General features: G+C 37.1%; 1 protein-coding gene across 1 annotated transcript in view; it reads left to right on the forward strand.

The window, feature by feature from the left end:
• Positions 1 to 12,200, forward strand: part of zgc:113423 (uncharacterized protein LOC569178 homolog) — a 20,630-nt gene continuing 8,430 nt past the window's right edge. The window contains exons 1-6 of the mRNA XM_056449695.1: positions 1 to 181; positions 3,520 to 3,647; positions 4,392 to 4,451; positions 7,830 to 7,907; positions 9,246 to 9,338; positions 11,290 to 11,614. Of these exons, the coding sequence (XP_056305670.1) occupies positions 169 to 181; positions 3,520 to 3,647; positions 4,392 to 4,451; positions 7,830 to 7,907; positions 9,246 to 9,338; positions 11,290 to 11,614 (697 nt within the window). The 5' untranslated portion in view covers positions 1 to 168. The remainder of the gene's footprint in view (positions 182 to 3,519; positions 3,648 to 4,391; positions 4,452 to 7,829; positions 7,908 to 9,245; positions 9,339 to 11,289; positions 11,615 to 12,200) is intronic.

Below are 12,200 nucleotides of genomic sequence, written 5' to 3' on the forward strand. Positions count from 1 at the left end.
CAGTGCAGAACGGGCGTGGTCTGAACCTTATCTAAAAACAACCACACAATAACAACAGCCGACCCCAAGTGAACCACCACAGTTTCAACAACTATCTGAAAACCATAGGTGCTTAATCACTGTAAACCCTTACGATAACACAGCGCGAGTGACAGCGACGGAGCGAGCATGTCTGCACACGGTACATCATCTCTTTAATACACGCAACTGAACACTTTAAATGACACCGACTCTAAACAATAGCTTAACTCGGTTATTGATTTATGTTTTGCTGCCTTTTAAGCAGAAGTGTACTCGTTTTCGCTGTGTGTTTATTTCCTTAAAGCGTTCCCCGTTTACTGTGAACGAATATTAATATAATGTTTGAAGTTTAACAACAAGTACTGCTTAAAGGTAGCGTTAATGTGCTACTGAAATACTCGAGTACGCTTCTGTACACGTCGAAATGTGAATATTGAGAAGTGAAAGGTTATAAATTGATTAAACTACCAAAGTACAGTGGGCTAGATAATGATGATCAAGATAAGGTGGGCTACGCTTTATTTGTAGTTTGTGTACTTTACAGTGTACGTGAATTCCCTAAGAAAGTACACTGAGGTAACGTTAAAGTTGGTTTATATTCACTCATTAGGACTTTATCGTTAAATAAAACAGTAAAGCAGAATTTAACCCTAAGGTTAATACAGATTATTATGGTTCAGTGATAGTAACTAGTAGTTACTAGTTTATGTAGTGACTGTAAGTACACGTAGTATGTACGTGTGAACAATACCCTTAGGTCCTTATTGTACCCATAAATACAATAATATTGTGTTTATATATATATATATAAAAACACAATATTATTGTATTTATGGGTACAATAAGGACCTAAGGGTATTGTTCACAAGTACATATATGTATATATGCTATTATACATGTATATTATATATACTATGAATATTATTTATATATTCATGTGATTCAAAGCTGAATTGTCAGCTTTATTGCTCAATTCGTCACGATCGCTCAGAAATCATTATAATATGCAGACTTGCTGAAAAAGAAACGTTTGTTAATCATAATACTAATCTTACGGTATTTTGAAAGTTCAATACTTGCATTTAATTGAAGATGATATCTTGTAACATAGTAAACTATCACTTTTGATAAGTGTAATTAATCTATGCTGGATAAAAGTGTTAATTTCTTTCACCAAGTCCTGCTTTTTTTGTAATTTTGACTATTATTACATTTAACTAAACATGTTTACAGCCGTGTATAACTGCAGGTTTGACGGAGTGAAATCATATGCATTGATTATGGTGATGGTAGAATATTTTAAAATGATTACTGTATATTCATGCAAGTTTGTCTTCACTGAAAAAGTTGAATTGCGTACTGTATATCATGCTATTTTACATTTTGTGACGAGTGTAGGGCTGCACGATATTAGAAGAAACTGACATTGTGATATTTAGTAAAAATTAAGTGAATTTTACCTTAAAACAAGCTCAAACTAGTTGTTTTCACTTTGACAAGATTATTTTTCTTACCTCAATGGCAGATGTTTTTGCTTGTTTTAAGGAAAAACTCACTTTATTTTTGACTTACCATTTCTGAAAACAAAACACTATGATCTACTTCTCTAGAAAATACTTCTTGATTTAAGAATATTTATATATTTGGATTAGAAACAACACAAAAACTCTTAGGTAAGACTATATTTTTTTATGTCTCTCGTTATGGATGGAGTAGCAGAGTATTGTGATGCCAAACACACTCCCCTCTTTAACTTTATTTTAAAGCTCTCATGGTCAACACTTTTTAAAAACTATTTCTGATGTGTCTTATGAAAGCAGAGCAAATGTTTGTATTTTATGTTTGTATTTGTTTTTAATGTGAAACTTTTTGTGCAGCCATTTTAGCCCAGACTCCCTGGGAAAAGAGCTCTTGTATCGCAGTGGGACTGTCCTAGGGTGCGTTTCCGAAAACCATCATTAGCCAATTAAGGTCGCAAGTTCCGTCGTTACAAACATAGTTAATTCATTTGCCGTTTCCCAAATCCGGCGCTCCAATGAACATTCGCAAACTGCGTCGCAAACTTGTATGCTTGCAACTACTCCTCTGGAGCTGTAGTTAGAAACATAGTTTCTGGCTGTGTTCTATTCCCATTTATCCCCCCTATGCCCTATTCATTTAGAACATTCTAACATTCAAAGTTGGAATGATCAAAAAAGCATTAAGGTTGTCTCTCTTAGGTGTAATTTGCTTTCAAACTATTTTTACAGTTCAGTTTTAGCGATCTTCATTTTTACAATACAGTGCACTTTGAAAACACTGTCATTTTGAACACAGCCGTGGCTCATGATGAAAGCTATTCACCTTATTCTTCAAGTATGAGCGGGCGCAGCCATTGGAATCTTTTTGGCTCGAGACTTCCGGTCTCATTCACGTCCATTCATTTTTAGACGTTAAAAACAGTTCGGTTTGCTGCTTGATGTTGCAAACTGACGTTTTCTTATAATATTATTCTACGTTGTCTGTATTGTCATGAAAACACTTGCGTGTAGAGCCAGTATTTTGATCGTTTTCTGCCATTTATTATTCCTAGTCATTTCTCCCATAGGCAGCTGAGTCGGAAATTCTAAAACAATCGAAAAAACGAGCGCACTTCCGCATCGAAGAATAAGGTCAATAGGTGACCTATTATTTAAAAGCAAAATTTATGTTACGTCTCCAAAGCTTGTGAAAACAAAAAACAGCATACGCTAACTCCTTTAATTTATAGAGGGTTATTTATTAAGTATCTGTACTGTAGATGACTTGGGCCTGTTGGTTAGAAGTTTCTGCAGTGGTTTGCATGTGTCAAATTGTAAAAGTAGACTTAAAAAAATAAAATAAACAATATCCTACTTAATAATAATAATAATAATCGTCATCATCATTATTGTTAACATTATTATTAAAGTAGGATTTTCTTCATTTCCTTATAAATAATAAATATTACATTTTATTTCTTAATAAATAGCCTCATTATTTATTTATTTATTTATGTATATGATTTATATATGAGATTAGTAAGCATGTTCGCTTTTGTAAGTCATTTTATGTTTTAGATGACTATGGGATATTCTCAATAATATTTGTAAAGGAAACACAGGCCCAATATGTGCTAATATGGAAAGCAGTGCATGTTTTTATCAAAACGAATATTGGATTTTATTTTAAATGCGTGTTTGTGTAAAGCAATATAATTTGCACAAAGAAATGATGGGGTTCTTCTCTAAAGGAGTTCCTCCACCCCGTTTAGAGCATCATTATGGGCGTTTTACATTATAACTAACGTGGTTCAAGCGATGGATCTGCGGCAGAGAAACTACGGGTTTTGGGAAACACTCGTCACTACATCGTTCTTTTCCCAAACGATGCATCGTACTATGATAGTTCAGCCGCGAGTTACGTTGTTGTTTGGGAAACGCACCCCTGGTCAAAAAAAATACAGCATTAATAAAATAAAATAAATGTTTCTCTCTGCAGATAACCAGGAGAGAAGTGTTTTGTGTGGACTGAAGGCTGAGGCAGAAGAGGAAAATCCAGAAATGATGGACAATGACAGCATACCTCTGACGATGCCCAGAGGCTCCAGTCCGCTGAGCGACAGCATGGTAGAGTTTCACACTGCACATATGCGTACTTACAGATCCAGTCCATTTGACATGCATGTGGGTCAAAGATGGGGATTAAGCACATCCAGGAGGTTGTTATCTCAGAATAAATCCTGACAGGTTCATCAGCAGCCCGACATGAAGCGCAGCACTGTTGTCTAAGACTGAAGGGTTTATTCTGTGAAAATAACCATATTGGATGTACTTTATCCGACTTCTTACACTACTGCTTTCCACAAAACATAAATATTAGACACAAAACATTGTTCTGAGCCGCAATAATTTAATTATTCTTTAATTAAATTCAAAGCTGAGAGAAATGAAAACAGCTGATGGAGTATAGACTCACCGGCCACTTTATTAGGTACACCTGTCCAACTGCTCGTTAAAGCAAATTTCTAATCAGCCAATCGCATGGCAGCAGCTCAATGCATTTAGACATGTAGACATGGTCAAGAAGATCTGCTGCAGTTTGGTTTGTATGTGTTTATTTTTAATGTAATAAACCTTTCACCATCCACTGCCATTATATGAAGCACCGAACACCACAGATTCAGCTCAACATCTGCTTTAATGTTCAGCTGAAGAGAAAAGATCACCTACATCTTGGATGACCAGTGGGTAAATTAACAGGACGTGTTTTATTTCTGGGTGATTGATCCCCTTAAGAGGAGTGTATTAAGTGCTATTGCTAATTTGACTGAGTTGATGAAATGCCTGTTTTCTGTCTGTCTTTTCTACTAGATGTCTGAGGTGGATAATGAAGGTCTTATCAACGAATTCACTCATGAAATGACATGTGAGGTGATGGACCTTCTCAAACTACTCTAATGAAGATAAGCAGAACTTGAATAATTCAACCAAAAATGAAAATGACCAAATCATTTACTCATCCTCAGGCCATCATCAGTGCATATGAATTTCTGCTGTTAACCCAGTGGTAGGGAACCTATGGCTCTCGAGCCACGTGAGGCTCTTTGACCAAAATATGTGGCTCTCCAGCTGTCTTCCTCATTATTATTTTACCGTTTAAATAACTATAACCATCACTAAAAATCCTATCGAAAATACAAGAACAATCCCCTTTTAAATTGTAATTTTATACAGCACAACGAATAAGAACAATGAAAGGACGTTTCGACCAATGTGGATAACACTCAGGCTGTCTATAAAAAAGTCCAACAAGGATTGTTTTTTCTGAGGAAACTGAGATGGTTTCAGGTTTGCACCTCTATGATGACACTGTTTTATAATCAATTTATTGAATCTGTTTTATCGTTTTGCATTGTAGCTTGGTACGGTAATCTGAGTGTGTCAAACAAGAACAGGTTGAGCAGTCTGGTGAAGGTGGCAGGCAAGATCATTGGTTTTAACCAAACTGGTCCAACAGTAATTTCCCAGGTAGCAAAGAATTCTGGCCCAGTTTGGCATAAATCTGGCACAGCAGGCATTTATCCAGCACTGGCATACAGCATGTGGGCCAAACTTGGCCCTGGTTTGGCAGAGGTGGCACCGTCTTTAAGGTGGCAAACAATACTCGGGCCAAAAGTAAAATGTAGTATTTGGCCCAGATGTTAATACTTGATATGTGGGCCATGTAAGTTTGGCCTGTCCTGACCCACATTTAAAATACATTTTTATTATTTTAAAATAAAGAAAAAAATTCTACCAATCAGGTCGCTTTAAGAAAAAAGCTCACTCATAGCAAGCCTAAAGTGCAATGATTTATGGGTTTATCAATTTCATTGCAGTCGTGACACACCAACATATCTGGCCCATTTTAGGCTCAGTTATGGGTTACTAACTCGGCTGAGACTTGGCCCAGATATGGTCCGTGTTTGGCCCTTGTCTGGAAGCCAGATATGGTCCAGTCATGTGCCGTAATTCACTGCGGCATGTGGGCCTAGCAAAAGCTGATTGTGTGGGCCAGAGCTGGGCCAGAGATATTTTGCTATGTGGGTGACCACACTAGTGTTTTAAAGAGAGCTCAGGGTCTCCTATACACCCCGGATCACCCGTTGTACTCTGTGTTTCAGCTGTTGACGTCGTTTTAAAGTTCCTATTTGCAGGACAAATAGAGTCAGAAGTTCTTTTATAATGGTGGTCATTAAACGAGTCCAGGTGGGGAGGAGATGCACCTTCAATATGATGCACTGGATGTTGTGGGGTAATATTTTATTAATGTGTACATGGAACTTCGTCTGTGTTACGGCACCTTGCTGCAATTTTAGTTTTCCTAGATGGGATAATAAAGTTGAGTCTGAGTCTGATAAATTGAATTGCGACACCAATAAAGGACAAACAGCTTGCTTTTCCATGGTAACTTAAATTCAGAGAGCATTCATGAGTGGTGATGCTGAAAATGAAAACACTGTTCTTTATTCATGGACTTGCTCAACATGTGATGCTTCATTTTTGTTTATTTTTGAGCTGTGCATGGACATAAATTAATATGTATGATTTATAGTGATATTATAATAATAATAATATAGTATTAGTCGTAATACTAGAATATTTTTTAGTAATTTATAGTAATACAGTAGCAAATGCATTTTTAAAGAGGCATTTTGAGATATACAGTTGAAGTCAGAATTATTCGCCCCCCTTTGTGTTTTTTTTTCCTTTTTTAAAGAGCCCATATTATACATGAAATAGGGTCATATTTAGGTTGTAAGGGTCTCCAACAACAGTCTAATTTGCATGCAAGGTCAAAAAACACTTTGATGGTCTTATAATCTGCATTTATTTTTACCTAATTATCCCAGCGACTCCCATATGAATCGTTCAGCGATTCATTTGTTCCCAAACCCCTCCTCAGCGCGAAGCTAATCTGCGCTGATTGGACCGATGACAGCCTGCTGCGATTGGTCGACACTGACAGGCTTCAGCGCGAGACAGAGTGAAATGCCCAGCTGCTAATCTACAATATAAAAGTAGTCACAGTGCACACACGCTTCATAGTGGATTTTGGCTGCCAGTGGGTGAATGTAAATACAGACGATGGACTAGAAAATACTGACGACTAACTATTTTATTGAGCAAAAAGTCCAAGAACTGGCGAGGAGATCTCCTAGCCCATCACAGTCAACCTGCTCTTTTCACACACACACACACACTTGCTCCGGTGCTACGCACACACATTACACTCTTCCCCAGAGAACACAACACACACGCCTAGAGCGCCAGTTCAGCTTGCTGGGTGCAATTTAGACACCTCACCTCGAACCTGAGCTGAACTATTTTGAAACTTGACCGTTGCATGTGTGTAGAAACAGCTGACGATCCGTAAACAAAGCGGCACGCGTCGTGATTTCAACGTGGCTTTACACGCGATATGAGAAAAAAGATAACCTGATACAGCACACGCGGTTACAAGTAACAAAACACAACTTTTATAGATGAATCAACAGTTTTAAACACTGTACACTTACAGATTTAAGCCTTAGCTGGACATTTCACTTCACTTAGAGCTGTGTTACACCATTTTAAGGTCAATATTATTAGCACTTTTAAGCTAAATATTTTTTCCGATAGTCTACAGAACAAACCATCATTATACAATGACTTGCCTAATTACCCTAACCTGCCTAGTTAACCTAACTAACCTAGTTAAGCCTTTAAATGTCACTTTAAGCTGAATACTAGTGTCTTGAAGAATATCTAGTCTAATATTATTGACTGTCATCATGGCGAAGGTAAAATACATCAGTTATTAGAGATGAGTTATTAAACTATTCTGATTAGAAATGTGTTGAAGAAATCTGCTCTCTGTTAAACAGAAATTGGGGAACAAAATAAACAGGGGGGCTAATAATTCGACTTCAGCTGTATATACATCCATATGGCTCTTTAGAAAAATCCATTTGCTAATAAAACCAGAAATGGCTCTTTGCTAAAAAGTTCCCGACCCCGGTGTTAAACGAAGACAGTTGGAGGAAATTTATCCAGGCTTCTCCATGCTGTATTGATTGTTTTTAGTCTGTGCGGAGACCTGGGTAAAAACACTGAGCTGTAGAGCTTCTGACAGAAGAAAGTCATATAGACAGACGATGGACTGAGGGTTAGTAAACTATGAGGTGCTTTCACTCTTGGCTGAAGGAGTCCTTTAATTTTGCAGTGATTTCTTGTTTTGTTATATGTGTCGGCTTTTCTTTTGACGGTGTTTTTTCTCTGTGCTTGAAGGCGGAGAGCAACATCTCATCTGAAATCTACGGCGCTGATCTGCAGAGAACTCTGGGGGAGATTCTTGCATACTGTCAGGTACTGCTAATGCTGTAATGCATCTCTTTCAGTGTTTTCGATCAGCAGTATTTGAGGAGGCTGGAGCTTAGAGAAGGGTCAGATCTTTCAATCATTATTATATTATTGTTTGTCGTTCTTAAAGTGACACTATTATGCTGTGTCTTCATTTTAGTTCTCCTGTAGAAATTTTACACAAATCCAGGGGCCTCTTCTCTTCTCTGATTGGTCAGATGAATCTTTTTTGCTCTGATTAGTCAGATTACTCTACTCTGATTGGTCAGATGATTTTACTCTGCTGCGATTGGTCAGATGACTATACTCTGCTCTGATTGGTCAGTTGTTTTACTCTGCTGTGATTGGTCAGATGCCTATACTCTGCTCTGATTGGTCAGCTGTTTTACTCTGCTGTGATTGGTCAAGTTCTCTAATCTGTTCTGATTGGTCAGATGCTCTTCTTTGCAAATGACTCTGCTCTGATTGGTTAAATGATTCTACTTTACTCTGATTAGTCAAGTTCTCTGCTCTGATTGGGCAGATGCTCTTCTCTGCTTTGAGTGGTCAGATGATTAGTCTTTGCTCTGATTAGTCTGATGGTTTTACTTTAATCTGATTGGTCAGATTTTTCTACTCTGCTCTAGTTGGTCTGATGGCCCCACTCTTCTCTGACTGGTCAGATTCTCTACTGTGATTGGTCATGTGCACTATTCTGCTGTAATTGGTCAGATGCACTACTCTGCTCTGATTGGTCAAATGGCCCCACTATACTCTGCACTAAATGGTCTACTATGCTCTGATTGGTCAGCTGACTCTGCTCTAATTGATCTGATGGCCCCATTCGACTCTGATTGGTCAGAGACTCTACTGTACTGTGATTGGTCAGTTGCTCTGCACTGAATGGGCTTCTCTGATTGGTTAGATGATTCTACTCAGCTGTGATTGGTCAGATGACGCTTCTCTACTCTGATTAGTCAGCTGACTTTGCTCTGATTGGACAGATCATTTTACGCCACTCTGATTGGTCAGTTGCTGTACTCTGCTCTGATTGGTCAGATGCTGTACTGACATTGTGTCTAAAATTAAACCATTACCATACATATATATTTCAGCTCTTCTGATATATCAGGGTGCAAGAATCTTCCTGCAGGGTTTGAGAATTAAAGGAGACATTGTACAGATCATAGACTAGCATTAGCAGATTTATTAATTAACGCGGTGCAGAATCACTTCTTTCTTTTGCATCTTTCCAGACCCTTAATATTCACCCAGAGCTGCAGGCTCACATTAGAGGCATTTTTTACTCTGAATTTCATGCTAAGATTTAATAGAAAACGCTCAGAGTCAGATGTCTCTGTGCAGATTACATATGGAGCCATTTTGAAACTAGATGAGAAGTTTGAGATGCTTCAGGCGAAAGTAGCCAGCATCCAGAACCCGACTGTTCCTGCTCAGGTAAATATTACACACTATTATTACACTGTACTCACACATTATACAGCACTTATACACCGTGTCAAAGAATTACTCGCCCTTCTGTAAAATATATTTATTCTTTTTCAAATATTTCAAGGATTCAGGAATTTCTCACAGTATTTCCTCTAATGTTTGTTCTTCTGGAGAAAGTCTTATTTGTTTTATTTGGGCTAGAATAAAAGCAGTTTTTAATAGTTTTGAAGCCATTTTAAGGTCAATATTATTAGCCCCCTTCAGCAATATTAGTGTTGGATTGTCTCCAGAACAAACCACTGTTCTACAATGACTTGCCTAATTACCCTAACTTTACCCTAATTACCCTAGTTAAGCCTTTAAATGTCACTTTAAGCTGAATACTAGTGTCTTGAAGAATATCTAGTCTAATAATGCCTCTAAGTTGCCTGGCACCCGTCACACTACCTGTTCGAACTGTTACCGTCTGGTCGGCGCTTCAGAGCACCTAGCACAAAAACAGCCAGACACAGGAAAGGCGATCTACCTTATGAACAGTTAAATATTCCTCTACTGTCCAATACCTTCTCCATACGCACTTGTACACAGCACCTTATATTAATATACAATGCAATACCTTCTCCATACGCATTTGTACACAGCACCTTATAACCTGTATATTTATAACAAATCTGTACACACAATTCTACATCCAGATTTTTCTTGACTAACTGTTTAATGTTTACTGTATTTATTTTTGGCAATAAAACTGATTCTGATTCTACTATTTACTGTCATCAAGGCATAGATAAAAGAAATCAGTTTTTAGAAATGAGTTAATAAAACTATTATGATTAGAAATGTGTTGAAAAAAATCTGCTCTCTGTTAAACAGAAATTAGGATAAAATATACAGGCAGGCTAATAATACAGACTTCATCTTCATCAGACTGCATTTCTAGAAGTATGATGAAATGTATAATCTATATATATATATAAATACCATTTAAGTGACAAAAATGACCTAACCTAACCTCATAACCTAATTCTAGATGACAATTAGGAGCTCTGTATTTATTTAAGCATTAGTCTTGTGTTTGTTTTTTCTGATAAACAAAAAAGCTGAAATCTGTTGTACAGTATTTTTGGAGGTCTTGTGTGATCTTTTTGGACTTGGGCTGGCAAGATACATATTGTATAATTATTTGTCAAGTTAAATTAGTCTAAAAAGACTTCTGTAAACTATTTTAAGCTATTTAATTTTATCTTGGGCTGAACTTTGGTTTTAAACACATATGTACACTTATTAACAATTGCAATGTGAAACATCAATGACTTTAGTCAACTCAATGCGAGAGTTTATTCCAGTAAAATTCATTGATTGTGTCTATAAAGTTTTTATGGCAGATGATGATAACATCGTTGTTGTGTTTTAGGAACAAAAATGTGTTTTATATAATTTAGGCTCTTTTTGGGTAATCAAATGAGTTATAAAGCCAAAGCAGCTGAATTAAATTACATTCAGTTCAATGACATCAGTAATTGTACTTCTTGCTAAAACATTTTGAATTTATTCTCTAAATTTTGACCTTATTGTTGAAATATGACTTTAATCTCGTATAATTCTGACTTTATTCTCGAAATATTATGACTTTCTTATATCTCTGTCCTTATTCCCATAACTTTTCTACTTGATTCTTGTAGCATTTCGACTTTATTCTTGAAAACTTATGAATTTAATCTCGTAAATTTACGTGTCATCTTACAGATCATTTAGCTTGTTTTAATGAAAGACTCACTTAATTTTGACTCATTATTTCTAAAAACAAGACAATATTTTTTACCAGTCTACAAAATGCTTCTTAATTTAAGAATTCTTAGATATTAGTACAAGAAACAAGGCAAATATTAATTTCAAGCATTTCAAAAAAACACCAACATACACAGCACTGTTATTAACTTTCTCCCTGTGGTTTCAGAGGGTGTATTTGTCCTCCAGCAGCTCTCAGGCCAAGAGTGACTCTGTGATAAACACGGACACCCCTATGCCTCACCTGGTCCACATCTCCTCCACTCCTCCTCTTCCCTCCACTGAGAGCAGGAAACCTCCAACACTTTCTCCAGGCCCAGAAGTGCCCAGTCCTCCACCACTGCTCCACCAGTCCAACATCTCCGCCGCTCCAGATCCACTGCAGAGGAAGAAAATGAGTCTGATTCAACAGCATCTGCAGCGAGTCAAGAGCCGAGATGAAGAAAACCCAGAGATCAGAGGCTCGGATTCAGCTGCACATCTAGACAATACAAGTATGAGAGGTTTTTATTTCCTGTAAACAACACGCATTTACTGGGGTAGACGTTTCAAATGATTTGCTTTTTAGTGGATATACACCGGGATTAAGAAGTATTGAACAGGTCATGTTTTTTCCTGGGAATAATATTTGTAAAGGAGCTGTAGATGTGGAATTGCAGCAGATTTTGGTAAAACCTCAAACAATACAAACATAAAAACACAACAGAAACATCTGAGAAATGAGTTGTAATGTGTAATGAGAATAGCATGACAGATGAAATGTGTTTAATACTTTATATTAAGGGCTTTTTTGGTGAATTGGGTGGGCTAAGTTGTGCGTAGTGTTTGAGAGTGTATGGATGTTTCCCAGAGTTCGGTTGCGGCTGGAAGGGCATCCTCTGCGTAAAACAAGTGTCAGATAAGTTGGTGGGTTTATTCTGCTGTGGCGACCCCAGATTAACAAAGAGACTAAGCCGAAAATGAATGAATGAATGAAATTGTAGGAGAAGTGAGGTGCAGATAATACTTTTTAGCCTTGAGGGAATTATAAATTACATATAAGTACGCCTATTATAACATAAAATGAAGTATTTCTGACAA

This window comes from Danio aesculapii, chromosome 23, assembly GCF_903798145.1.
Source record: "Danio aesculapii chromosome 23, fDanAes4.1, whole genome shotgun sequence".
Taxonomy (NCBI): Eukaryota; Metazoa; Chordata; class Actinopteri; order Cypriniformes; family Danionidae; genus Danio; species Danio aesculapii.